The sequence below is a fragment of the Phytophthora ramorum genome, assembly GCF_020800215.1.
Source record: "Phytophthora ramorum isolate Pr-102 chromosome Unknown Phyram_PR-102_s0001, whole genome shotgun sequence".
NCBI classification, from domain to species: Eukaryota; Oomycota; class Peronosporomycetes; order Peronosporales; family Peronosporaceae; genus Phytophthora; species Phytophthora ramorum.
In genome coordinates, this window is record NW_027150647.1 from 2,460,099 (window position 1) to 2,487,182 (window position 27,084).

General features: G+C 53.8%; 11 protein-coding genes across 11 annotated transcripts; 4 read left to right on the plus strand and 7 right to left on the minus strand.

The window, feature by feature from the left end:
• Nucleotides 1-44: 44 nt before the first annotated feature.
• On the minus strand, nt 45-983 carry KRP23_429 (Deoxyhypusine hydroxylase; the record flags this gene model as incomplete). Its single annotated transcript, XM_067888996.1, has 1 exon — nt 45-983. One exon carries the CDS (start codon nt 981-983, stop codon nt 45-47), a length of 939 nt encoding a protein of 312 aa, XP_067750988.1.
• Nucleotides 984-3,014: 2,031 nt separating this feature from the next.
• Nucleotides 3,015-3,368, minus strand: KRP23_430 (uncharacterized protein; the record flags this gene model as incomplete). The annotated part of the gene is made up of 1 exon (XM_067889009.1): nt 3,015-3,368. The coding sequence occupies one exon, from the start codon at nt 3,366-3,368 to the stop codon at nt 3,015-3,017; it is 354 nt and encodes a 117-aa protein (XP_067750989.1).
• A 346-nt stretch (nt 3,369-3,714) lies between these two features.
• KRP23_431 (uncharacterized protein) lies at nt 3,715-5,001 on the minus strand (the record flags this gene model as incomplete). The annotated part of the gene is made up of 1 exon (XM_067889020.1): nt 3,715-5,001. The coding sequence occupies one exon, from the start codon at nt 4,999-5,001 to the stop codon at nt 3,715-3,717; it is 1,287 nt and encodes a 428-aa protein (XP_067750990.1).
• A 1,443-nt stretch (nt 5,002-6,444) lies between these two features.
• On the plus strand, nt 6,445-11,946 carry KRP23_432 (ABC transporter A family member 5; the record flags this gene model as incomplete). Its single annotated transcript, XM_067889031.1, has 1 exon — nt 6,445-11,946. One exon carries the CDS (start codon nt 6,445-6,447, stop codon nt 11,944-11,946), a length of 5,502 nt encoding a protein of 1,833 aa, XP_067750991.1.
• A 5,675-nt stretch (nt 11,947-17,621) lies between these two features.
• Nucleotides 17,622-18,317, plus strand: KRP23_433 (Protein BUD31-like protein; the record flags this gene model as incomplete). The annotated part of the gene is made up of 1 exon (XM_067889042.1): nt 17,622-18,317. One exon carries the CDS (start codon nt 17,622-17,624, stop codon nt 18,315-18,317), a length of 696 nt encoding a protein of 231 aa, XP_067750992.1.
• Nucleotides 18,318-18,420: 103 nt separating this feature from the next.
• KRP23_434 (Polyprenol reductase 1) lies at nt 18,421-19,366 on the minus strand (the record flags this gene model as incomplete). The annotated part of the gene is made up of 2 exons (XM_067889053.1): nt 18,421-18,866; nt 18,931-19,366. 2 exons carry the CDS (start codon nt 19,364-19,366, stop codon nt 18,421-18,423), a joined length of 882 nt encoding a protein of 293 aa, XP_067750993.1.
• Nucleotides 19,367-19,638: 272 nt separating this feature from the next.
• KRP23_435 (uncharacterized protein) lies at nt 19,639-20,340 on the plus strand (the record flags this gene model as incomplete). The annotated part of the gene is made up of 2 exons (XM_067889064.1): nt 19,639-19,927; nt 20,024-20,340. The coding sequence occupies 2 exons, from the start codon at nt 19,639-19,641 to the stop codon at nt 20,338-20,340; spliced, it is 606 nt and encodes a 201-aa protein (XP_067750994.1).
• A 153-nt stretch (nt 20,341-20,493) lies between these two features.
• On the minus strand, nt 20,494-21,101 carry KRP23_436 (NADH dehydrogenase [ubiquinone] 1 beta subcomplex subunit 9; the record flags this gene model as incomplete). Its single annotated transcript, XM_067889075.1, has 2 exons — nt 20,494-20,752; nt 20,872-21,101. The coding sequence occupies 2 exons, from the start codon at nt 21,099-21,101 to the stop codon at nt 20,494-20,496; spliced, it is 489 nt and encodes a 162-aa protein (XP_067750995.1).
• A 236-nt stretch (nt 21,102-21,337) lies between these two features.
• On the plus strand, nt 21,338-22,399 carry KRP23_437 (GA-binding protein subunit beta-2; the record flags this gene model as incomplete). Its single annotated transcript, XM_067889086.1, has 2 exons — nt 21,338-21,535; nt 21,605-22,399. The coding sequence occupies 2 exons, from the start codon at nt 21,338-21,340 to the stop codon at nt 22,397-22,399; spliced, it is 993 nt and encodes a 330-aa protein (XP_067750996.1).
• Nucleotides 22,400-23,240: 841 nt separating this feature from the next.
• KRP23_438 (putative arabinan endo-1,5-alpha-L-arabinosidase A) lies at nt 23,241-24,355 on the minus strand (the record flags this gene model as incomplete). The annotated part of the gene is made up of 3 exons (XM_067889097.1): nt 23,241-23,326; nt 23,411-24,023; nt 24,086-24,355. The coding sequence occupies 3 exons, from the start codon at nt 24,353-24,355 to the stop codon at nt 23,241-23,243; spliced, it is 969 nt and encodes a 322-aa protein (XP_067750997.1).
• Nucleotides 24,356-25,406: 1,051 nt separating this feature from the next.
• Nucleotides 25,407-26,527, minus strand: KRP23_439 (putative arabinan endo-1,5-alpha-L-arabinosidase A; the record flags this gene model as incomplete). Its single annotated transcript, XM_067889108.1, has 3 exons — nt 25,407-25,492; nt 25,579-26,191; nt 26,258-26,527. 3 exons carry the CDS (start codon nt 26,525-26,527, stop codon nt 25,407-25,409), a joined length of 969 nt encoding a protein of 322 aa, XP_067750998.1.
• Between the last annotated feature and the right edge of the window lie 557 nt (nt 26,528-27,084).

Consider the following 27,084-nt stretch of genomic DNA (forward strand, 5'->3'; position numbering starts at 1 on the left):
CCTACACGCCAGCAAGACGCGATCCGCTGCCTTCCAGCAAGAGATTATTTGCTGGGCGCCCAGTAGTCCATGATGTCGAGTGCCACCTCGCAGCTCTCCCGCACGACCTGGACGTCATCCTTGAGGTACTGCTTGAGGATGTCCTCGCACTCGGTCGTGCCAATGGCCCCCAGCGCCTCGGCCGCCTCGTGCCGCACCATGCGGTGCTCACTGTCATCCAGCAGCACCTTCTTGAGCGCCGGCACGAGCACGGGGTTCTCCATCTGACCCATGACGTACGCCACCTCGTGCTTGAAGAGTGCGTTCGGGTCGCTGAAGGCCTCGGCCAGCGCCAGCGCCGCCTCCTCCGTGTTGCGGTTCCGCAGCGAGAACATGGCGCGGTACTTGGCGAACATGTCGCCGTCGTGGTCCAGCAGCACTTTGCGCAGCTCAGCGGTGGTCACGTCCTTCTCGGCGGCAGGAGCCGGGTCCTCGGACAGGTACGGGTTGCGGTCTACCTCTCCCTCGGCGACCTTTCCCTGGGCCTTAGCCAACTTGTACTTGACCAGGTCTACTGCCAGCTTGCAAGTGTCCGAGACCTCGGGCGCCGAGTCAGTGCTGAACTGCTCGAGGATGGGCAGCGACTGGGCCGCGCCGATGGCGCCCAGCGCCTCCGCCGCCTCATGACGCACCATTCCGTCGTCGAGCTCGTCCGACAGCACGCGGTGCAGCGTGTCGCAGGCTTCCTCCCGCTGAAACTGGCCGATCACGTAGGCCAGTTCGTGGCGCATGAGCTCCGAATCCTCGCGGTTCAACAGCGCTTGTAACAGCACCTGCAGGTCCTCGAGGCCGCCACGCGAGCGCAGGTAGAAGATGGCGCGCGTGCGCTTGCCGACGGGCTCCGACAGGTCCAGCAGCGCATCACGCAGCCTCTCGAAGCTTGGCGTCGTGTCGGGTACGGGCTGGGACGCGATTGTCTCGGTCACGGACGAGTGCGATGGCATTGCGAGCAAATGGGTCTTGGGGAGCACTGCAAGTTTGGAAGTTTGGAAGTTTGGAAATGGCTACGTCGGGACTGGTTGATGCGCACTTTGGCCAGTCAAAGTTAAAGAAATGCGGAAAGAAAATGTAAGGAGCGACCTTTAGTTAATGTATCGTGCCCTCAGCCAATGAGAGCGCTGCAACATAATAGTGTGTGGCTACCAGCCCGCACTAAATACGGTCAAGTTGAAGCAGTCGCGCTTCTCCACTGTAGGCACCGCCGATTTCGGCTAGATCCTGCTGTGTTCCCTGAAATACTCTTTATGGGAATTGCCAGTCTCTACCGACTTGGCAACACTGACATGAAGCTGGTGTTGGGTATTCTGCTATTTTGCGGTGGCTTCAACCCTACGACGTAGCCGATCAAAAACCTTGCACGCCAGAGTTTCATGAAGGTCAACAGCGAGCTGCAGTTGGAGAGTGCACAGTACTCGAACACCTACGCCCTCAGCGGTGCTTGCAGCAACCCCGCGCCGAAGCACATGCCTTTCGCCAGCCAGCAGGCTCTCGCGCGTGGTCCGCAAGACTCAGTCCAACGTATGAGGACTAGATCCTCTCTTCAGTCCACATTACCATGGCATCTTCGTGAAAAAAAAACTCCAACGCAGGTACCAGCCACAGGTTGAGGTCAACTAGTGGTCTCCAGACCAGTAACGCTGGACTTACAAATAAGATCGGGTCGCGGTGGCCGCATTGCTTGTCACGCCAATGCCGCCCTCCTTCGCATCGGTTCATTCCTCATTTTTCTTCGGGCCCCAGCAAACTTTACCACAGTAAGCCCACTTCTACTCCCCACCGGCATGGCGCCGTCTAAGATTGCGACCATGTGCAGAGCGCTCTGCGCCGTCACCCCTACCTATCTACTAGCGAGGTCGCGTGCTTCACAGTAAGATTCACCCTTTCTCGACCTGAATTCTGTAACTTGTCTTACTCAATCGTTCGTGGACAGATTCCCCACTTCCGCCACCTCCGAGCTTGATGAAGAAGATTCCGCAGACGACGATGAGTGGGGCATCTTGCACGCCCCGACCCAGACGTGCCGTGTGAAATTCGTCACCGAGTCTCACGGTCTTCAAGTATCGCTTGTTCTGGCAGTCACATCTTGCTACCATGCACCCCGACTGCAACACACTCAGGCGGTGTGGACGTTTTCCTCTGTGGATAACCACTCAACTCGCCATGTTCGTTTTGTCCAAGCACCGATGTTCGCTGTTAGCGAATTGGTGTCGTCCCATTTCGGCGCATACGTGAGTGATCGATTGGAGTTTGCTGCTCACAGACACCATCAGTGGGCAGAGGGTAATCAGCTGTGCTGGTCCCCACGCCTTACGACCCTTACACCCACGGCAACAGGCATAGTTGTGACAACGTCCCAAGTACTGCATAGTGCCAGCACGAGCAACCAAGGTGCCGAAGCGTATCAAGTGAGTATTTCGTACCAGAACGCCAAAGTGGAAACCCAGCAACTAACAGAAGACCACCACCACGCTGACGTGGAGAAGTCGGCAAGGAAGATATCGAGCTTGCCTCGTATGCAACCGCTCAACGTCAATCCTCGCTATATGGACTATGAATGTTCAGCATCCTATTGCAGGAGACGCCGAACAAACGCAGAGCGTCGGTGTGCCTTCGAGTCTTCTTCTCCCGCTTGCAAGAAAGGCAGTGGCCTGATATCGACTGCTAGTCCCATCGGCAGCTGGGAGCAGATGCGATCCCGTATCAAGCTGGCGAGCTCGCGTTTATTCGCGTTCGAAATGGACCCAGCCTGGCAAGACCGATGCAAGCACAGCAAAGCTCGTCGTGCCAAGTTACAGTCAGCATCGTAACGTCACTACCAGACCAAACCTCCACTGAGACGCTTGAGTTATCGGTGAGAGCTATGCAAGCGTATTTATTTGTCGAGCTAGTTGTCAGAAGAACCATAGCTTTTATCAAGTGATCAGAACGAAGCAACTGTTTTCCCAGTCAAGCTGAATGACCAAAAACTTTGTCGATCACTCGCAAATGTTGCTCGACTCGTGCTGCATCGTCGTTGACGTCTCCAGCACCGCGAATGACGCGGTAGCGTTGTCCATCCCGAACTTTGCAAAATTGTCGACTTGTCCGACGTTCGTGTTCACGGCGACGACTTTACCCGTGCAGTTGCTGCCCGCGTAGAAGGCGATTTTGATCTGCCCATCCGCGAACGTTGCTCCAGTCGTCGGTAGTCCCGACCATCTTGCAGACGAAATGATCGTGTTGAGATACGCGCACGGCATGTCGTAGCAGAGGTTGCTAGTCGAAACACGCATGAGACGTCGTAGTCGTCTGAATTCTGGCTCCTTGTAGAGCCGGAGCTCGCCTTCCATCGCGACTGCATACTGTACGCTGCAAGCGATCATGACAACCATAGAGAAGAACGCGAATACAGCCAGGCGAGGACTCATCTGTAGAGCGCTGAGGTGATCTTGTTACTGCAATTTGGAGAGTGGCAAGTGGTCATGAGTTGTTCACGAACACAGACGCTTGAACTCTTGGCCGGGAAACTTGCGAGATCACAGTACGTGGAGTTTCCCTCCACGAGTTCGAGATCACATTCTTCTGGTTGGCCAACGCTATCGGATGATGCCAGGTATTGTAGATTAGCACCATCAGCTATTGTCACGCCGGCTCATATATTCTTTTTGAAAGTCTATTGTACAGGTGTGACCTCCATCAGCATGACACGAATTCACCTCTGAAGTAAAAATTCCGTAGACCTCGAAGCACCCCCCAAGTACGAGAGAAGAGGAACATATAAGTCGACCCGAACTCGCCGTCATGAGACAGGTCGTGCTCCTTGCCCAGTTCGCGAATGCACTGCTGATAGTGCTCGACGTTCGCTCCTCCCGGGTGCTCCGACGGTGCGTACGATAGTCCACCATGAGAGAACGATTCCGTCAGCGCCTCGATGTTCCAGCAGCTATCGGACACGATCCGTCGACGGACGCCGTTCCTGCTCAGCAAATGGGACAGATAATAGTCGTCACCCAGGAAACACGCCTTGGACATGTTGGTGACCTCAAATGCCGGCATGATCTCTTCTCCAAGCCCGAAAAACTTCCTCTTGACGGCAACTCCCCCAGCTCCCCCCACAAACGAAACACTGTTGACTCCTACTGCCAGACTACGCCCGCAGTACAGTCCGTCCTCCGCCGAAATCCACCCACCGAGAACCGCGATTGCGTCGCTCGGGAACTTGTGCGTGTAGTGCAGTGCACGTTCGCACAGCTGCGCTGGGTAGACGCGGTCGTCGTCACCATACACGATAATGGTCTCCGGGTCCTGCTCCACCAAAAGGGTTCCCAGCACTTTGCTGGCTGGACCAAAGTCCGTGTCCAGCACAATGAGCCTCAACTTGTCGTGGTACGGACTCGCCCCGGTAGCAAACGCGATGCCGCGGAACTCGGTGCGGTTCAATGTGGACGCATCGTCCACCAGCCACGTCGGGATGGCCACCTCCTTGTCTCGATACGTCCTCGGGACGATCACGTAAACCGCGTCGAATCCGTCCCCCTCCTGTTGCACTAGAGCGTCCAGCGTCGGCTTCATCTCGTCGATTCCTCGCGGAGTTGTCGTAAAGCTGAATACAATGCGGGGTCGTCCCTGCGCCCCACTTGCGGATGTGGTCGTCATCGCCGTGGACGCGTGGAAACTCCATAGAAAAATGGTGATCCACGCCACGGTCGTGGCCAAGAAGCACGCGAACCAGCGCTTGCGGGTGGTAAGCTCGTCCTCGGGAGCTGTCGACGTCTCAACGACGACTTTGCCGGGCAGCAGCTTTGCCAATTGGCGAGTGCGTCGGCGTCGACGGTGACGAACTAGCAGCGTCGTGAGCACCGAGAGCCCCACGAGTAGCGACAAGAGCGAGATCCGAGGGATCATGACCTTCTCGGCGTACAGGTCGATGCATGAGTCCCCGAGCGTGTGCGCATTGCTGCCGAGCGACGTTCGCAATGCCATTTCTGAATCAATCAAAGGTTGTCACTTGGGCCGGAATTCCACGAATGCCGAGGCGATCGGTGTGGAGCCAATTGGAACGGCCATGCAGTGTAGGAATCCTAATTGGCTGTCGCACGCCCATAATCTGCAACGCTTCATTGCCGGCATGATCGGGTTGGCGGTGAAGCTTTGGCAATTGAAGCATGCGACAGACTCGACCAGCTGCTGAGGATTGCTGCATGAAAGATCAAGTTTTCTGAAGCACTGAGATAAGGAATTTGGGATCGTTATATAGAGAGCAGTTATAGTTGTTCAATAAGTAGATATATCCGAGAAAATGTGAACATATATCTCAATAAACAGGTGAATCAATAGAGGCCAGTACACATGTTGAAGTTTTTCCGACCTAGAGTAATCATAGGATGCTGCCGGGCGGCGGCAACCTGCACATTGTCTTCAAGACACCACCTTGCCATCGCACCAAGGGCTCCGTTCCCATTAGCTTACCATTTGGCGAGCTGGTCTCCACCCGATCCGATCGAAGAGCATGGCACAGCACAGCAGGCGCCAGGCAATCGGCAATGGATGTGCGATTACGCGGTACAGACTGTATCCCGTACTGTACACGATTCTACTTTCTCGCCGATGTGCAACGGATACATCTGTGGGCACTGCTCCAAGCAGTGCTCGGCTGCAGCAGCAGTGCAGGAGTTCGGCCGGGGCTGCACGGCGCTGCCTTTGCCCTCGCCATCAACAATGCTAAGCTTATCTAGACTTGGGCACTTGCAGTTGGCGACATCTGCAAGTCGCTGCAATGTAAGCGTGACGAAGATTATGGCAGCTGTATTGCCAACGGCGAAACGCGTGACGAAATTCTACAGTGGTCCCGTTCAGTTGGCTTGATAGCCCACGCTACGGTTCATTTTGTAGTGCATGCATTTGACGATGCTAGCCAGCCATTGATTCAGGTGACCGCTTTGACTCCGACTTGAGGTGAGCATCGCCATCGACTCACACCAGAAGCTCCTCCTACGGTCGTAAGTGCTCGGACTATTAGCGAATTCGACAATGAGCTTTTTCAATGTCATACATGTAGCGAGCGACCCGAGGCGTTATCGGCACAGTGTAGTCCCAATGAGCTCTCAATTCGAGTCGGCAATAACGCCGTTAGACGGCAGTCAGTCCAACGCATCAAGTAAACGGGGCGGCAGAAGTGGACAGGGGCGACGCGGTGTCCGTAAAAAGCCTACTTAGTCATATTGGTACCTCATAACGGGTACCTACAATTCCATCTAACGATATTACTACTTGTAAAAGGCTACTAATTATTCCAACAACCTCTTTCGTTTTCCCCCCACCTCCCAACAACACTGCCATCACCTTGATTACGTAATGTACTCGCATTTTAATCAATCTCAGCAGCTGAACCTGTCAGCTCACTCTGGAATTCGATTTGCAGCGGCCATGGCAGACGCTGGAGGATCGTCGGACGACGCCGAGAGCGCCACCCTCACGGCGCTCTCCGACTGCGTGGCCACCGTCCTGGAGAACGACATCTCCTACGGACTGTGCGTCACCAACTCGGGGCTCTTCGACCTGGTGCCGTCGCAGCTCCAGGGCAACAATACCAATGCCTCCTCCTCCTCCTCCTCTTCTTCCTCCTCCAATGAATTCAACGGGGACTCAGTGTGCCGCATCCTGTGTTCCAAACTCTCGACGTCCGCTTCCTCCTCGTGCTGTGACGCGGCCGCCTCGCTCCAGTCCTGCAACACGACGTCGTCGGCCGTCACGTCCTGCAAAGAGCTCTTTGACAGCGTCTTCACGTACCAGAACGAGTGCGACGGAGGCCTCTCCTCCGCTAATACAATATTAATTGCCGTCGTGGTCGTGGTGGTCGCCGTTGCGGCATCCTTCACGCTGCTCTCGAGATGCTACGGTCGCAGCCAGGGACTTGCAGCCAAAGTGGCGGCCACCTGCAGACAAATCGCCAATTTGGTGTGGAAGAACTTGGTGCTGCGACGTCGACGTCCCGTGTCATTGGCCTTGGAGATCTTACTGCCCGTGCTGTTGGCCTCAGCGCTCTTGGTGCTGGCCAATCTCGACAACTTCGCGGGAGGGTGGAGGGCCTCGTGGTTCACGTCGGAAGCTGCGGTGCTCGACGCGAACGAGACGCTCATTTGCAGCGACGTGGTGGTGTGGGGGCTCGAGACGATTGGAGGACCGTCGTCCACCATGACATCCTTCTTCTCAGGGGGGCAGTCGGTGCTGGGGCTCTTCTTCTTGGTGAGTTACATCAAGTTTGTGTCCACGACCACGACCACGATGGTCATTGAGAAGGAGAACAGGCTGCGGGAGGTCATGAAGATCATGGGACTGTCGGATGCCACGCTGCTCTGCTCCTGGTGTGTCACGACGGCACTGCTGTCGACGCCTTTGGCGTTCGCGATCGCTGCGGAGCTCAAATACGGCAACGTGTTCCCCACGACCGAGTACGCGACGCTCGTGTTCCTCTTCTGGACGCTCAGTGTGGCGATCACGGCCTTCTCGTACTTCGTCGCGCCCTTCTTCAACAAGTCTCGGACGGCGGCTATTGCGTCCGTGTTGCTCTGGCTTATTCTGTTCTTCCCCTACTTCGCAGTGCAGTCCGCTGATACAAATGGACCGAGATACTGGGCTGCCTTGGCGCCGCCGACTGCGTTCGCGCTGGCGATAGACGAGATCCTGCGTCGTGCTCAACTCGGGACGGGATTTGCCTATTCTGTCGGCCTTCGAGAGGAGCCCGTGACAGTGCCAAGCGCCTTCAGAATGAGCCTGTTCCTCATTCTCGACTCCGTCATTCTTGTGGCGCTTGGATGGTACTTGGAGCAGGTCCTGCCGCAGCAATACGGCATAAGGAAGCCGTGGTACTTCTTGTTCACGAAAAGCTACTGGTTTAATAAGATTGATCACGAACCAGCAAGCGCTGAGGAGCAAACAACTCCGTCGCTGTCTCCTCAAGCAGGTGGAGTCTACACACAGCTTACTGACGGAAAGATCACGGTCCAGACGCTGGAAGTTGAGCCTGGAAATGCATACGTGGAGCCCGTCAATGCAACGTTGGCAGTGCAAGAACGCAATGGCACCTGCCTACAGATTCGCGGACTGCGAAAAGTGTTCCCGCTCGAAGAAGACGGCGAGGAGCACGTGGCTGTTGCTGGATTGGATCTGGCCATGTACAGCGGTCAGATCACTGCTTTGCTCGGACACAATGGAGCTGGCAAGACGACGATCATCTCGATGCTGACGGGTCTGATCCCGCCGACGGCAGGAGATGCGACCTTGTACGGGTGCTCCATCAAGCGAGACTTCCACGAGCTGCGGCGCGTGATTGGTATTTGTCCTCAGCACGACGTGCTGTTTCAGGATCTGACTGTAGAGGAACACATGCTGCTCTTCGGCACGATGAAGCAGGTGCCACGCCACAAACTCCAGAGCAGCGTGGACAAAATGATTGAGGACGTTGGACTGACGGAGATTCGGAACGCGCTCGCGAAGACGCTCTCAGGCGGTCAAAAGCGCAAGCTCAGTGTTGCCCTCGCGTTCCTTGGGGGCAGCAAACTGGTGTTTTTGGACGAGCCCACGTCAGGCATGGACCCATACTCTCGGCGTTTCACGTGGAACTTACTCCAGCAGAGCCGAGAGGACCGCGTCATTGTCTTGACGACGCACTTCATGGACGAGGCTGACATCCTCGGCGACCGTATCGCAATCCTGGCTGACGGTCAACTGCGGTGTGCCGGATCATCGCTGTTCCTCAAGAACCGCTTCGGTGCCGGATACAACCTGACAATGATCAAGACTTCGAATGGCTCGTGTGACGTACACTTGGTGCAAAGCTTTCTCAAGAAGTACGTTCCTGGCGTCAAGTGTCTAAGTAGTTCTGGGTCGGAGCTTGTGTTCCAGTTGCCGACGGCATCGTCAGAGGCGTTTCCTGCTATGCTCGAGCACCTGGATACTGAAATGCACGAGCTTGGTGTGCAGCAGTACGGCATTTCGGTGACAACTCTGGAGGAAGTCTTCCTGCGTATTTCCCAGGACCATGACCAGCAGCAAGAGCAGCACGAAGCAGATGGAGAGGTCGTGTCCTCCCTATTGGAGCGAAAACCCTCGGCTTCGGTGGTGGGTCGTACATCCCTGAAGCTGGTATCGGCAACAGGTGTGGTGAATTTGCCATCGACTGCTCCACCGATCACCGAGCCTACGATGTGGATGCAGTACGTGGCACTGATGAAGAAGCGTTTCCAGATTGCCAAGCGTGACAAGAAGACGTTGGCGTACTCGGTGGGTATTCCGCTCATCTTCCTGATCATCCTCGCAATTCTCCCAGAGATCCAAGTGGCGGACTTCATTCCCAACTACACGTCGAATCTCCCCACGGATGCGCAACAAAGCCAATGCGCTGCGTCAACCAACTTCAGCAGTCTGGTGGACGCAGATTACAACGTTTCGTCATGCATGAGCTTCCGTGGCTTCGACTACTGCACGCTCGGCGTCATCGACTGCGACGTCAACGTGTGTTGCGATGCGGCCAACATCGCCTCGCCATGGTATCCGTGCAACACGTGTGGGTCGTCGCCATGCTACAACAACAACTGCCTCGCGAAGAACAACGCGAAGCTGCAAGTGACACTCAACGGCTTCTTGATAGCGCTCGTTGTGATGTTGGCATTCGCCTTCATCCCTGCAGCTATCGTGGCGTTTGTCGTCCGTGAGAAAGACCCCATCCAGAACGCCAAGAGCTTGCAGCTGATCAGTGGCGCCAATGTGTCTGCGTACTGGATGGCGAACTGGACACATGATCTCCTGCTCACGATCATCCCGATTGTGGCTGCTGCGATTATTATCCCGTTGTCGATGGTACCAAGTGGAGCGGCGAATGCTAGCTCCGCCGATGTGTTTGCCGTCATTGTGCTTGTGATCGCGCACGTCTGGGCGATTATTCCACTAGCGTATCTGTTTTCGAGGCGGTATGTGAAGCACGCTGTTGCCCAGACGGCGCTGCTCGTGTTCGCCTTGGGCACGGGCGGCTTGCTGAGTATCTTCTCGTTCATGTGCCGCATCGTCAACTTCACCATCTCGGGCTCTTTGACGCTTTCGTCACTCGACCAGAACTACTTTCGATGGATCTTCATGATTTTCCCGGGCTACACGCTGAACAACGGCATCTTCGAGCTGGCCACGCGCAAAGTGAGTCGTCGGGCGATGTTCGGCTCGGCTCGCTGGCTTCAGGCGTCTCCGTCCTTCTTCGGTCTGTTCGAAGGTTTGGGCAAAGAAGAGTGCATGGAGTGCTGGGACCGAAACGATCCCTCTTGCTGTGTGCGGCAGCCGTTCGATTTGGAGATTGTTGGCGCGCCGCTGATGTACACGGTGGTCGAGGCTGTTGTGTTGTCTGTGCTTGTGTTCGTGCTGGAGAACCGATCGGTTCGGTGGAACCAGACTGGAGCGAGCCAAGACGAGAAAGCGGTTCATAGCGCGGTTGGTGTGGATGCTGCCGACACAGCGGACGAAGAAGAGGACGACGACGTGCAGCGTGAGCGACAACGCGTGGAGCATGAGGCTCCGCAGACGAACGATCTTGTGTTCATTCGTAACTTAAGACAGCAGTACGCTGGCAAGCCGCGAGCCAAGGTCGCACTGAAGGACTTGTGCCTATCCATCCAGAGCGGCGAATGCTTCGGCTACCTTGGTATCAACGGTGCCGGTAAGTCAACTACGATGGCTGTGCTGACAGGTCAGCTAGCACCCACACAAGGCTTCGTCACTTTGAGCGGGTTCGATCTGTCAACCAGTTCGGCGGCTGCACGGAAGACCATGGGCTACTGCCCTCAGTTTGACGCACTGCACGACCTGCTGACCGTGAAAGAGCAGCTGGAGTTGTACGCTCGGATCAAGGGCATTCCCGAGGCTTTCGTGAATACCGCAGTGGACGAACAGATCCAGGAGCTGGGTCTCTCGAAGTACCGCGACAAGCTCACACAGGGTCTCAGCGGCGGCAACAAACGGAAGGTATCGACGGCCATCGCATTGCTTGGTCGTCCACGTGTCGTCTTCCTGGATGAGCCGTCGACAGGCGTGGATCCGAGCTCTCGTCGAAAGATGTGGGACGTCATCGCCCGCGTGTGCTCGACTGACAAGGATGACAACCGTGATGGCGGCGCCTGTGTCGTCCTTACCACCCACAGCATGGAGGAATGCGAGGCACTTTGCTCTCGAGTGGGCATCCTCGTGAGCGGGCGACTCAAATGTCTTGGTAGCGTCGAGCACCTCAAACAGAAGTTTGGTCGGGGTTACACTGTGGAAATCACCCTTCGCGCGTTGACAAGCTCAGTGAATGCCGATAACACGGAGCTGAAGAGTGTGACGGATCAAGTGCTGGCGTTCCTCTCTGCCGAACGGAGTCTGTCAGCACGTCGCAGTGAGAGAAGCAGTCAACGACAGAGCTCAATCAACACCGCCACCAACGGCGGGGCGAAGGTCACGTCCGCCAACATCCAAGAGCTGTGCATAGTCCTCGGTGCTCCAGAACGTGGTAGTAGCATTTTGGACCACACCGGCACAGGTTGGTTGCTTGGCAGTCAGCTGGAAGCGCAGGGTGCGATCTCCGTCGACAGCTTCTGTTCGTGGTGGGTCTCCGAAACCCACGGCGAGAAGCTGCAGAAGTTTTTCCACGATAAGTTCCCGGGTAGTGTCCTCGCAGAGCAGCAAGGTGAGCACTTCCGTTTCCAGGTGCCCAAGCTCCGACCGGATAGCTCCGACGGCAGTGCAGCGTTGCGTCCGGCCGAGATTTTCCGCGCGCTCGAGCACACGCGCTCAGACCTCAACGTGGACGAGTACAGCGTGAGTGAAACTGCACTGGAGCACATTTTTAACAACATGGCGGCGCAGCAGGACGAGGAGAAGGGCGTCGCACACGGCATGTATCAGTGATGAGCAATTGAACCTAAGTAATATTCTCGTTGATTCTTCTCGTCGGATGAACTTGTACTTCATTTTAATGAGTACTGTTGTGAATTACTGGTCCTCACCGGTTGCTACTGTTGCAGTTTAGCTTTTGTCTTACAGCAAGTTGAAGTGTAGATACACAAAATGCTCAGGAGCTGGGAAAGGAGAGAGAAAAGCAAAGAGGGGGAAAACCACACAACAGAAAATACAACGGGAGCAGCACGTCGCTTTACTCCCTCGCCCCGTGTTCGTCTTCTCTTTCTTGTTCGTTGTGCGGTGTGAGTTGCTGACGCACGCAAAAGCAGCCAAGTTACAAGTGGTTATGAGCCCAAGGCTGGGTTGGTAACTCCCCGACGGTGAAGATCATGAGTACAAGTGCAGACACGAAGAAAGAGACGAAGGAAGAGAAAAAGGCCGCTCACCCACCGTTCGATGGCAAGGACTTCGAGGTGTGGTTCGAGCGCATGAAGTTGAAGCTGGAACGCAAGGGAATGTGGAAGTACTGCGTGAAGGAGATCGAGGAGCCGGAGGAGTCGAAGCAGAACGAGCACGACGCGTGGATGAAGGACTCTGCGCGCGCTAAGGAGCTACTCTATGACGGAATGACGGACAAGATAATGAAAACGGTGAAGTTTGAGCCGACTGCGTTCCGTGTAGTGGAGAGACTGAAGCAGAGATTCGTCGGGAAAACGTATTTCAAGTATGCAGCGGAGATGACACAGCTGAGGAAGCTCCGACTCCAGGAGAACGGGAATATGCCCGATCATTTGGGTGAAGTGCGAAGATTAATTGATCGAATTGCTCTATTGGGTAAACCTCTTGATGAGTATGAGAAGCCTGCGATTTTGATCGGCACACTGCCTGACGATTACGATAACGTGGTGGAAACATTTCTGGCAAGTCACGTGCCTCGAGATGTAAATGACCCTCCCAACTATGATCAATTGGAGCATGCATTGGAGCTCGCGTATGATCGGCGCCAAGGACGAAAGCTAAATGAAGGCAACGAAGATCAAGCCTTGTTTGGAGGATCTGGTAGAGGTCGGGGCCGAGGTCGTGGTCGCGGTCGTGGCTCTGATCGTGGCCGCGGTGGCCGCAGTGGAGAACGTGGCCGAGGCAGAGGTTTTGGTCGTGGTGGTGGTCGAGGAGGTAGCCAAGGAGCTGGACGCGGACGTGAAGGTCAAGTCACCAGTAAAGGAAGATGTTTTCATTGCGGAGAGCAATCGCACCAAGTGCGAGACTGCCCGCACTTACCGCCAAGTGGTGCCCGCGGATCCGAGCCACCTCAAAAGCAAGCCAAGGTAGAAGGAGCGCAGGGGAAGCGAGCTGCAAAGAACCAGTATACTCAGGATGAGAGTGATGAATCGGCATATGTGGTTAGTGCTCTCATTAAGCAGCCTCCCAACGTGCAGAAGTTTGCAAGCAAGCGCTGGTACTTGGACTCGGGAGCCACAAGCCATTTGACTAACCAGAAAATTGATTTTATTTCGTTCACGGCCATGAGTGCATTGGTGAGAGTTGGTGGTGAGAACTGGTTGAGTGTAGCTGGAATTGGCACCGTGAAAAAGGAGATCCAGACTACGAGTGGGTGGCGGACGTTAGTACTGCGTGGAGTACGCTATGTACCAGAACTGCAATGCAGTTTGTTCTCAGTGCGGCGACAAACCGCACAAACCCTGCCCGCAGATGAGAAGGTTCGAGTTCACTTTGATGACGATGAATTCGCAAAGGTGAAATTTGAACAAGGAAGTGCGAAGGCACATGTCGACAGAACCAATCTTTATTGCTTAGAGCTGGAAAGTCCTGTGGACTCCGCATTGGTCGTCGCCATGGATGGAGACTACAAGGTGCAGCTGTGGCACACGCGCCTTGGTCACCCAGGACGGACAATATTCAACGCACTATTTCGACATGCAGATTGGCCATTGTTAGCTGTGGATCTCAGGATCAGACAAGATTTCAGCTGTGAAGCATGTGTGAGAGGCAAGATGACGAGAAAGAGTTTTCACTCGGTGCAGAGTTCGAATCGTGACTGGTTAATTGGAGAACGAGCACACGTGGATGTTTGGGGGCCGTATCCAGTGGCGTCATACTCGGGCATGCGCTACTTTGCTCTCTTCGTCGATGAGGCGTCTCGCTTCTCGACTTTGTTTCTGATGAAAGAGCGCACCAACGTCTACGCAAAGTTCCAGTTCTACTATGAGCGAGTAAAAACACAATTGAAAATCCGAATGAAAGAGCTTCGTTGTGATAATGCTCGCGAACTACTAGCGCTCGGTGAAAAGTGCAAACGCACGTACGGAATGGAGTGCTCGCTGACGGTGAAGCATACCCCAGAGCAAAACGGAGTTGCTGAACGAATGATTCGCACGGTGACTGAGAGGATGAGGTGCTTGCTGGAGCATTTTGGACTGCCCAAGCAGATGTGGGCGGAGGCCGCTGCCACCGCAGCGTATTGTGTAAACATAGTGCCGAACAAGAGAAAAGGAATGCAAGTCCCGTATGCAGTGTGGTTCAGAGAGACACCTGCGTATTCGAGACTTCGGACATTCGGTTGTGCTGTGTTAGCTTACGTTGACAAAGTTGAGCGCAAGAAAATGGATTCACGAGCAAAAGAAGCTGTATTTGTTGGTTATTCTCGTGAGCGAAGAGGCTATCGGTTGCTGGACAGCAAGACGAACAAGGCGTTCTACAGCCACACAGCGGTCTTCTATGAAGATAAACCTGGACGAATCCTGTTGAAGGATGGTACAGAGGCACCAACTGTCCCCACGTCGGAGTATTTGGACATTAATGCTACGACGATGCAGAATATCCCAGCTTTGCTGGAGGAAGCTCAAGCTGAGGAGATGCCTGACTCAGAGTGCAGAACTGGTGGGGCTAGTGGAGGTGCAGTGCCAGCTGAGGTTGCAGATGAAAGTCGTGCACAGCAGATTAGTGGTGCTTCTCGTGAGACTACTATATCACGAAAAAGAGCGCGAGCGAGTGGCATCTCGGCTCCGCGCAAAAGAGTCCGCATAGACGAAAAGGTGGCACCAGGTGCAGAAGCAGCACCGGTGAAGGAAAATGCTCATCGTCAGAAGAAAAGAAAAAGAGGGAAAAGAAAGAAACCAAGTTGTGAACGGTGCGATACACCAAATGAAGAGTCTGATGGTCCGGGCAGTAGGCGGTGTGCGACACCGGCTGTAGAGCAAGATGATAAGGAGACTGAAGGGCAGCAATCTTCCACTCGTTTGCCTGGTGTGATAGCGACCACCAGCAACGAGACGCTGGATGCTGATGGTGACTCGCCGATGGGGGACCTTACCGTCTCTGAGCAGCGAGATGCACCTCGCAGTAAGGCATCGAAGACTGGCTGCAGAGAATACCGGACGAAGAGTGGCCGAGTGTCGAAGCCACCACGGTGGCTAAGCGACACCATTCATCTTGCATACGGAGACTCAATTGAGAAGAAGAGGTCAGCTGGTTCATCAAGCTGGGAGGTGAAACGTGATGAAATGCAGTTTGAAATCGCAAAAGAGAAAGCAATGGATTGGTGGCAAGATTTATGTTGTCTTTCGGCCAGTATAATTAATGAACCAGAGACCCTTGACGACGCAATGAATAGTGAATACTCAGAGGAGTGGCGATCAGCAGCAGACATCGAGTACCATGCATTGAAGAAAAATGGCACATGGAAGCTGGTCCCTCGACGGAAAGGGATGAAGGTGCTCGGAAATCGGTGGATATTTCGTGTAAAGTATCTTCCTAATGGCAAAATTGAGAGGTTCAAAGCCCGACTGGTGGTCAAGGGCTTTATGCAGGTCTATGGCGTGGACTACCTTGAAGTATACTCACCTGTGGTCCGCTTGGAGACTCTGCGGATGTTGCTGACGCTGGCTGCAATCTGGGACTACGAAGTCGACCAGATGGACGTGACGACCGCATTCTTGAATGGCCCTATCGATAGAGAGGTGTACATGGAGCAACCAAAGGGGTACGAGGAAACAGGAAAAGAGGACTGGGTTTGCATGCTGGATAAAAGCCTGTATGGCTTAAAGCAAGCCCCTCGTGTTTGGTTTCGCCTACTGAAAGACCACCTAGAAAAACAAGGTTTTACAATAATGAATTGTGAGGCTTGTGTTGCTGTGAAAGAGATTGATGGTGAGCTGGTGTTTATCTCCATCTATGTGGATGATTTGATTCTCTTCGCCCCCAACAAGAAGTTGATGAAGGAGCTGAAGCAGATGCTTCACGTGCGTTTCGAGATGAAGGACTTGGGGCCGATTCACTACATCTTGGGCTGGGAGATAATGCGGAACAGAATGGAGCGGACAATTTTCATCAACCAGCACAAGTATGCTGACAAAGTATTGCATCGATTTGGAATGGAAAGATGCAATGGCTGCAAAGTGCCAAGCACTCCTGACTTGAAGCTATCGAAGGTCATGTGTCCGACCACGAAAGAGGAGAAGGGCTTGATGAGTGGAAAGCCGTACCGGGCTGTAATTGGCAGTCTAATGTACTTGATGTTGGGCACACGCCCTGATTTGGCTTACCTGGTCCGTGAGTGCAGTCAATTTCTCGAGAACCCTGGAATTTTGCACTGGCGCGCTGCAAAGCGTGGGCTACGTTACTTAAAGGAGACGCAGGACTGGGGCCTACAATTAGGAGGAGTGCAATGGAGTCAGCAGGAATTGAATGATCATCTCAAAGCTTTTGCAGATGCAGACTTTGCGAACCGAGTGGACGATCGGAAGTCTATTGCTGGGTATCTCACCCAGTTCTGTGGCAGCACCATTTCTTGGGCAAGCCAGACAGAACGAACGGTCGCTTTGCACACGACAGAAGCAGAGTACATGGCGCTCAGCCTTCTTGTCCAAGAAGTCATACACCTGCGGCAGATGTTGAAAGAGCTGAAGGTAAAGCAGGACAACCCCTCAGATGTATTTGTGGATAACGAAAGCGCTCGAAAGTTGGCGAACAACCCTGAATTTCACAGTCGGACAAAACACATTGATGTGCGACATCATTTTGTCCGAGAACGTGTTGAGCTGAACGAGATTACTGTGAAACGAGTCGCTGGGACTGACAATGTGGCTGATGCATTCACGAAGCCACTACCTCGTGTGAAACTTGAGCAACACCGAGCAAGCATGGGTTTGATTTCCCAAGGGCAATACGAGACTACCAAAAAACTTGTGCAACGTTGACAACCAGTAGGTGGGGCTGTTGTGAATTACTGGTCCTCACCGGTTGCTACTGTTGCAGTTTAGCTTTTGTCTTACAGCAAGTTGAAGTGTAGATACACAAAATGCTCAGGAGCTGGGAAAGGAGAGAGAAAAGCAAAGAGGGGGAAAACCACACAACAGAAAATACAACGGGAGCAGCACGTCGCTTTACTCCCTCGCCCCGTGTTCGTCTTCTCTTTCTTGTTCGTTGTGCGGTGTGAGTTGCTGACGCACGCAAAAGCAGCCAAGTTACAAGTAGTACAAAGACCGTCTCAAAGAGGGGGAGACAGTAGAGTACGCCCGTGCTTCCGGCGTTGGTTCCGTCATTGCGATTCCTGAAGTGTGACACATAACGGATACGACTGAGCACAAGTATAACAGGTTGCTATTTTTCGACATACAAAAAACGAGTCACGCGACGACCCTGTTGCATTTCCGATAGTGTGGGCCATGTCCAAGTGGAGCAAGAAGAACCGCGCGCCCGCGGGCTACGCGTACATCGAGCCGGTGATGGACGCGCTGGAGCGCGAGCTGCGCGAGAAGATGAACGAGCCGCACGAGGGCAAGCGCCAGTGCGAGGCGCTGTGGCCCGTGCACCAAATCAACTGGCAGCGCAGTCGCTACGTGTTCGACATGTTCCACAAGTACCACAAGATCCCGCGCGAGGTCTACGACTACTGCGTCAAGCGCAAACTCGTGGACGCCAACCTCATCGCCAAGTGGAAAAAGCCGGGCTACGAGCGATTGTGCAGCACCTTTGCTATTAACCCAAAGAACTACAACTACGGCACCGTCAGCATCTGCCGCGTGCCGAGGCAGCAGCTCTCGGAGGGGCAGGCGGTGCAGGAGAAGCACAGCGGCTGCAGAGGGTGCGCGTCTGGACCCGGAGGGTACCACAACATCTTTGGCAACAAGTACGGGCAGTACCTGGCCCGGATTCAGATCGCCAGGGAAGACGCAGCCAAGGATGTGAAGCAGATCTGGGCCACGGAGGAGGACGAAGACGGGAGTGGAGAGGAAGATAAGAAGAGGAAGAGGCAAGAACCGACCCAGGAGAGCGAGAGTGAGGAGAGTGAGGACAGCGAGAGTGAAGAGGAAGAGACCAAGGAGTCTGAACCCCCATCCAAGATGCAGAAGGCGGAGTGAAGGTGGGTGCTCATTTTCAGGTTGGAGGGGGAAATGCTGCTGCTTTTCAAATAGATTTCAATGATTCTTGCTCTTGGACAACTGACAGACGTTTATTGACGGATCACCACACGTGTGGAAAGAGTTTCCACTTTGGGAGCTCGTGGAGTCGATCGCGGAACTTGTCCTCGATCCATTGCGAGTTGATATGTGCGAGGAGAAGCTGGTTGGCGACTACCCAGGCGGAGATGAGGTAGATCATGGAGACTGTGCCACCAGTGACGAGGATAAATCCACCATACAGCATGATCTCGGTCGTGTAGAGCGGACTTCGCACGGTCTCGAACCAGTCACCACGGGGAATCACGTGCTTCATATTGTTAGCGCGCTTCTGCTTCGCGAGCAAGTAGTTGCAGCGCGTTTGATGGTAGGTCGCAACGAGGTAGATTACAACTCCAGCCACAGCCATCACTTGGCGCGACGTTGAGTTCTCATGCAACGTAATTGCGTCCGGGTCGAAGAGGACGGAGAGCACAGTTGCAACGTAGTGGTAGGTGCCTACAAACAAAACTGTCACCACCACCATCAAACTGTTAGTGCATCGTCAAGCGAGACGAGAACTACAGCAACATACTGCACGCATGCATCTTGGCATCACCGAACTCCGTCATCAGGAGAGATTCCAAGAAGCGCCGTGTCGTGTGCACCGCAAAGAGTCCCAGAAACGTAATGGTATGCGGCTGGACCACCACCAAAGTGTCTTGGTCCGCTCTCGGGTGCGCAAGGTGCAGAGCGAATTGCGCCACTCGCGTGTCGTGCCAAAAGACTGCAACAACCAGCACCAACATGCTGTGTAGTGCTCCGATGAGGTAGAACCACGTCCAGTAACTCTTTGGCACCTCCACGCGCAGCAATGATAGTCCGGGGAGTTGCGCGACGGCCACGGGGGTGCGCATCTTGCCCTGCAGAACGAAGCCCCGACATGCTCCACTGCGAAACGACAGCAGAGCACCAGCCACTGCGATAACCCACGTGAGCTGCCACAGCTCCAGCATCCCAATGAACATCATGGTCTCCAATACAAAAAGTTGGTTTTGGTCCAATCATGCAATGTGAATGACGTACCCTGTTGCAAGTCGAATGTCTAACATTAAGTTTACCACCGTAAAAGGAACCCATGAGCTCGTGCAGATAAGGTCGTGCACTGGTAATGGTGCCGCTAAAAATGCAAGCAGAGCTCAAAGCGTGACTAGCAATGGATATTTCTGTCGAGGTGAAGAGGGCATTTGAGATCTGAACGAGTTCCGCACAAGCGAATAGCTTTGTCCGCAACAGTGAAAGCATGGTATCACGAGGCTCGTCAATCCACCACACGCGGCGCACCAACAACCCGTTCATGACCACGAGCTCTGGGATCGTGGGCATTGACCTTAATGAAAAGGTGACCTTCGACGCCCCTCGGCTCCGCACCAGTTCTAGCAACAACCAGATTGGCACTGGCCAGCCACGCTCTGCGAACGCTTTGACCGAGTTCATGTACCAAACGACGTCGGGGGCTCTTGGTGAAGGCACCCGCGCGCAGGAACGCCTGAGACTGAGCCAGCGGATGGATAAACTCACCGTACACAAAGGTGCGTGCTGCAGCGGCTTCACACTCGATCCAACCTGGAACTGCTAGGGATACTAACGTGATACCTGCTACCTGCTCGTTTTGTGATGTTGAATAGAGGTGGAAGCGTCTGGCCTCGTCACCATCCGACAGGTAGACGTAGCAGCACCAGAAGACTTTGCAGTCCGCCCAGAGGATATCATGCCCAAGGCCGTCGACATCAAGTTGATCACTGAAGCTCGAGGTGAGCATCCTTTGTACGCCACCAGCAATCGAGAAATCGGCGCCGACAAGGCACAGCTGAAGGTCGAGATCGAGCGGCTCGGCCGACCAAACACTTTCACCACGTCGTTCAACGGCTTCCGATACCGCGACTTCGGGCTCAACACTGCCGTGACCAAGTCCCGCATCTGCGACCAGCTCGACTACTCTTGAGCTGCAATCTCTCCTTCCAAAAACAAACAAACAAAAGCACCCCACACTCCACTCAAAACACCACCTTTTACCCGTTCTTTCTTGAATTGGTTCTCGTTGAAATTGCAGCAACGATCTCATCTCTGCACCTGCCGTCAATGCAACCGGGACAGTTTAGTCGTAGCCCTTCTTGGAGAAGTCCACGAAGACCGTCTCCTTGGCGGGCAGCGGCGTCATGTCAATGTTGATGGCCTCGAGCGGCGACACCTCGACGTCATCGGGGATCACTCCGTCCGGGAAGCAAACGTCCAGCGGAATGGGCGCGTTACGCATGTAGAGCGAGCCGCCAGGCATGTAGTTGAATATATAGCGGTCCGGGTGCGTGTAGTGGTCCACCTTGTCTTGTGCCTCGCGCACGAGACGCTTGGCGAGACTGCATACGGATCAACATCCGTCATAAACAACATCAACAATACCCTGTCAGACCACCGGAATCGCAGCAAACTAACCATAGCGCCCTGCAAAAATGTCAAAACTTGAAGTTCAACGTACCCGGACTCCGCGTCCAGCGTGCGGTTGGCGTCGAACTCGGCGCGGATCTTGGTAGCCTCCTCGTTCCAGAGGCGGCGGTCGATGATCCACGAGTCCAGCGTCTTGAGCGACTGCTTGTACAGGCGCTGCACCGTCTGCTTGTGCGAGAGCTGCGGCTTGGCGCCCACGAAGCGGCCCACCACCTCCCGCAGGGTCTTGTTCATGTTGGCGTTCACCACGGGCTTCACCATCGTCGCTGCCTGCCCGGGAGAGTCCTGCGTACGGTCGATTCGGTCTCGAAAGGGGAACCGCACGATCAGCGGTACACTGTACCTCTCGAGGCGACTTAACCGGTTACACTGAACCGGATCGGCTATGAACAGACACCCGAACCGGTTAAGCTTCAACTTGCTTGTTGCCTTTTTTGCCTGTTGCTATATTTGAGCTATTTGCTATATCGCTTTATTGCTGGGGGAGTCATAGCGAGATGACGCCGACTAGGAGGAAGGAGAAAAAGACCCAGCGCAGAGAGAAGGAAGACGCCGCTCGACAGTTGACAAGTTTGCTGTCTACAGAGAGCGACAAGTTGAGCGAGCAGCTGCTGATTGCGAGCGAGAAGGGCAGGCAGCGCGCTGTGTTCCTGCTGCTGCATCAAGGAGTGGACAAGGACCGATGCAGAGGCCTCGTACGTGGCTGCCAATTGAGAAGAAGGACGAAGGTTGTGAGCTGACTAATTCGTGTTTGCATGTTGCAGCTCGGCTGCTCTCCGGTGCATCATGCCGCGGCACGAGGTCATTTGGACGTGCTGCAGCTGTTGCTCGACTTTGGGTGGGGTGTGGACGTTCGCAACGACGCGCTAGAGACGCCTCTGCATCTCGCGTGCTTCGACGGCCACGTGCACGTTGCAGAGCTCTTGCTAGACCGGGGAGCGGATGTCAACGCGAGAACGAGCGATCGAGAGACCCCGTTGTTTTACGCGACTAGGAAGGGCCAATACAGAACGGTTCGACTGCTTGTCAGACGGGAGTGCGATCTTGCAGCGGAAAACTGCTACGGCGACGTGGCGGAAGAAGAAGCTCGAGATGCAAAAACTCAAGCTGAATTTGCGTCTGGAATCGAAGACTTGCAGCGAACGTCAGCAGTAGAGGGCCAGCGTGGAAACAGCGGAGAGTATACGCTACCACAAAAACTTCGAGAGCGAGTACTGTCATTTTTAGATCTGAAAAGTCTCGGGTTTGCTTCACAAGTGTCGTATCGATGGCATCGAGCTTCGGATAATTCCTCGTTGTGGAAGAAACTCGGCGTATCACGGTGGGGATTGCTGCTTAATGCGGCGATGGGAATGGGCACGGTTCCTCAGATGTCGATGCTACGTACTGCTACGAGCAATCTCTTACGCTTGAATCTCTCGACAACGGTGTCTCGGCGTCCATCGAGCTGTGATCAAGTTTTTCCCGGCCGATTCATGCCGTTGAGTGCCAAGGAAAAAGATCGGCCGCGATATCAAGAAGAAAAGCGACCTCAAACAGCTAACCTTGCAGGAATTTAGACAAGATTTTCCATCAATGCTGCATCAATCGTGATTTCTCTCAACCTGAAGAACTTCTACGGTCATAATCTGTTAGTCAAAGGCATTTATCTTCCAGATGCTTGCAACAGTGAGGATGCTACTCCTGTTGTTGTCGATGTGCGTAAATTGGAAGTGGCGATAAGCATCCAGCAAAAAAGACAACGACCGCGATGGGGTTACCTTCGCTGCACCCCTAGCATTCATGTAGTTGCCCTTGCTCAGCTTTGTCGGGGGTATACAGTGTGAGCTTTCATCCTCGCTCTGATCATTGCAAGGGTTTTTGCGTCTGCCAACCTGGGCATCGCTATTTCACCAGGCTGCGGGCTGGGCTGATCGTTGCCGGATGCTGTTTTTTCGTACCATCAGCCACGAAAGCGTGTTTCGTACGGAGTTGGACAAGTTCTTCTGCAACCAACGCATCAACGAGGTCAGCACTCAAGAAGGTAACCTCGACAAGCTTCAGGAAATATTTGGTACGACTTCACCAAACGCGCCGCCGAGGTTCGACCCGATAGAACGTGTGGGAATATATGCCCCTTTATTAAAGAGGTGACCTCGATCTCATTTTCCGAACACGTTTCTTGGACTCCTGCAATACCACGGATAAAGTAGACAAGTGGTGCGGACACCGGACTATGGGACTTCCTACAAACACATCTTCGCTGCTGACTCCATTCTCAGTGAACCCGGGAAAGTATCGCTCATTTCAGAGACAAGAGCGTGAAAGTGAATTCGATTGGTTGGGATTGGTCGTAGCATGGCTACTACCTCCAGCAAAATCGCCGCAGTAGCATGCGTGAAGCTGTACAAGTCGAGCCATTTAGACAGTGGGCCAGCCGCTTGAGAAGTCGAGTTGGTTCCAGCCGAAGCGCTTGTCACCGTCCGCGTAGCCGATGCGAGTGTCCACTGCAAGATCATAGTGTTAAACATTCAAAACCGTTAGCCAACAAAAGATAATCATAATCAAAAGCACTGAAGAAGTTTGCTTACCGTAGTGGTAGTACAACACGGGGCCGTGCTTCGGGTCATTGAACACTCCTTGGCCTCCTGGGCCGTAAACCCAGTCGTGCGACTCAAGAACGATCGATCCGCCGTTGTTTCGGCAGTCAACTCCATTCTTGTCGACGAAACCCGATGTAGGGCTCTTGGAGCGGCACACAAGAATTCGGTACTCCTTGCCCTTGGCTGGGCGAGTCTGATCGTACTTGCAGCACGAACCCTTGGAGAAAAAGAGGTAGTAGTAGCCGCTGTGGGCGAACTCGAAAGCTGCCTCAACAACTTCAAAGTTCGAGGTGAAGGCGATTTGGTTTGCGGTTTCGCCAGAGCTCTTTGCCGGTAGCGACGCCATCTTCGTCTGGTGAAGACCCTGCCAATAGCTGCCAAAGTTGAGATAGTACTGGCTTCCTACTTTAATGAGGTTGGGGTCGATGGCATTGTACGGCTTGGACGAATCACTCGTAACACCCACGCTACCGGCATCCACCCACGACCCCGCCTCCATTGTCTTGGATTGGGTGAGACCGATAGCAGAGCTCTGGGTGCCAAACGAACTAACTGAGTAGTACAGGTAGTACGTGTCTCCGATTTTGTTCACTTCGGGGGCCTAGCGGAACAACTTTGTCAGTACTGCATAAATATTATTGAAAACAAGTCTCATGAACTTACCCATAGGTCGTCGTTGCCCTTGAGATTGATCTTCGAGCCATCCGGAACAGCGGCACCCAGATACTTCCACGGGCCCGTGAGTGCTGGGGCAGAGTGAATAGCAATTTTGTTGCCGGTGGAGAAACGGAAGTACGTGCCGTCATCGCGGCGGATAATGGATGGATCGTGGGCGTTGGTGCAAACGCCTGTGCACGTTTGGGGGTTGGCGTATCCGTTGACGAGCCCAGCTACAAGAAGCGGGAGTCCGACGAGCATCAAGAGAAGCTTCATGATTGCTCAGGTGGTGCTTACGGTCAAATGCGAAAATGCAAGGCACAATGGACTCGCTGCAGAATTATACGGCTCAAACAGCTCTACAAGGCTATCCCAGCTGGAGTCTGCGATTGCGACGCAAGTGATCTTATTGACTCATACCTTGGCCCATCAGAATGCAGTGATCCACAATCGATGGACAACAGGATTCTATACAGAGCTACACTTCGTACAATATACTATTATAGTGCATGTGTACCGGTTCCAGGCAGCAAAGTGCGGATTTGCTTCAACTCGGACACATCAAAATGTAGGCTTATAAAATACTTCCGAGATGTACAGTACTGTTAAGTCCGCAACTCGACTGACACGCGAGGCACGCTGCAGCGAAGCAGGCTGGAACGGATTCTTGCCACCAGATTTCGTAGCATGATTCAGACTACGCAGTGCATCACAACTACCAGCGCACCTTTGGTAGCCATTGATTAGTCTGGATTGCTCTTAGGAGCTGTTTCGTGCAATCGCCATGAGCACTGCCGCAAGTCATTTTGATTTTGTGTTGCATCGCTAAATGAGTCAACCTCGAAAACATATCCGCTGATTATTCTGGATTGCTCTTAGGAGCTGCTTCGTGCAATCGCCATGGGCACTGCCGCAAGTCATTTTGATTTTGTGTTGCATCGCAAGTGTTCGAGCACGTTTTCGCGCGTCGATTGTTGCGAGCAGCAACCGCCGCTGTGGCCTCGCTATATTCAACCTGTCGTCGTAAACTTGCAGCTAAACAATCACAAGCGAGCCCTCGGTGCACGACAAGCACAGAGGTCTTGGGCACGAGCACTAGGTGGCGCTAGGATTGACTAAATGACATCCTCACTTCAAAATAAATTAAGCACAGAGCCATGAATACTTTGAAGTGTGTGCTCCAAACTTCGGATACTAGTTTATCGTCTTCATCCACATATATTTGTAAGAACGCACTGGATCACACGCCGTTCCAAGCAGGAATCTGGGTTTGGCGTAACACAGACATCTCCTCCTTCTATCACTCTTGCACATTGGCACGGAGAGTTTACACCTTAGGCCAGCCACTCGAGAAGTCGAGTTTGTTCCAGCCAAAGCGCTTGTCGCCATCGCCGTATCCAACTCGAGTGTCCACTGCGTGCGCGTCAAGGTTACAATGAACATGGTGTTAGATAATGGTGACAGCGTACATACAGACGAACAAAGTGAGAGCAGCTTACCGTAGTGGTAGTACAGCACGGGCCCGTACTTGGGGTCATTGTACACCCCCTGGCCTCCTGGTCCGTAGACCCAGTCGTGAGACTCGAGCACAACGGTACCGCCGTTGTTACGACAATCGTTTCCGTTCTTGTCGACAAAACCTGACGTCGCACTCTTCGAGCGGCACGCGAGAATGCGGTACTCTTTACCCTTGGCCGGGCGGGTCTTGTCGTACCCACAGCACGACCCCTGCGAGAAGAAGAGATAGTAGTAGCCGTTGTACGAGAACTCGTACGCGGCCTCCATAACCTCGTAGTTGGAGGTGAAGGCCAACTGGGTCGCGGTTTCACCCGAGTTCTTCGTAGGAGTCGACTTCATCTTGGCTTGGAAAAGGTCCTGCCAGTAGCTACCGAAATTGAGGTAGTACTGACTGCCAACCTTGAACAGGTTTGGGTCAATAGCGTTGTACTTCTTGGACGAGTCACTCGTGATACCCACACTGCCTGCGTCAGTCCACGTGCCCGCTTCCATGGTCTTGGACCTGGTGAGGCCGATGGCAGAATTTTGAGTTCCGAAAGAGCTAACTGAGTAGTACAGGTAGTACATGTCGCCCACCTTGGTGACATCAGGAGCCTAGTCGACGAACGAGACCGTTAACAAATAGCACCATTGGGAGTGACAAGGCGATTAAATACTCACCCAGAGGTCATCCTTGCCGGCCAAATTGATCTTGGAGCCATCCGGGACTGCTGCTCCAAGGTACTTCCAAGGACCCGTCAGGTCTGGAGCAGAGTGGATAGCAATCTTGTTACCCGTGGAGAAGCGGAAGTACGTGCCATCATCGCGACGGATAATGGACGGATCGTGGGCATTGGTACAGGTGCCGGTGCACGTTAGAGGATTGGTGTATCCGTTGACGAGGCCAGCAACGAGGAGAGGAAGTCCGACGAGAATGGAGAGCACCTTCATGCTTTTAAGTAGGCACGGCTTCGTTATTGGTGCTGTCAAAATTGAAAGTGAAGAGCTCTTCTTGTTGGGCCGTTGACACGCCACACCGTTCGAACAGCACAGTCCACCATCAGGCTGTGCCTTTACCGTTGTGTTGACTTTTCACCGACGTTTCGTATGTTCTGACTGTGGCGTGGCGTACCCGCCAGATGAATCTAGGGTCCCGGCTGGGATTAGCATTGTATGGATTTGCTGGAAGTGCTCAAGCCTTGAGTCAAGGACCCAAACGTATCAAGTGTATGGTAAACATTATCGGCTCCATCCGAGAATCGAGACGCATTGGCAACCTGGACCACGAGCTCTGAGGCGCATAGCTTTCAGTGTAGGTGTAGTATTGAGCGAATTCTATTCACAAGTTGCAGGCAATACGACTTTATAACGGTTCTAAATCCTTTCTAATAGTAGTAAAGCGCTAATGCAAATATCGGCAGCGTTTGCTTGGACCCCACTGAAATGCCTATCTTGACAAGAATCCATTTCTTCCTGAATCCCGGTTGGCACACACAAAGTCTCCGCCT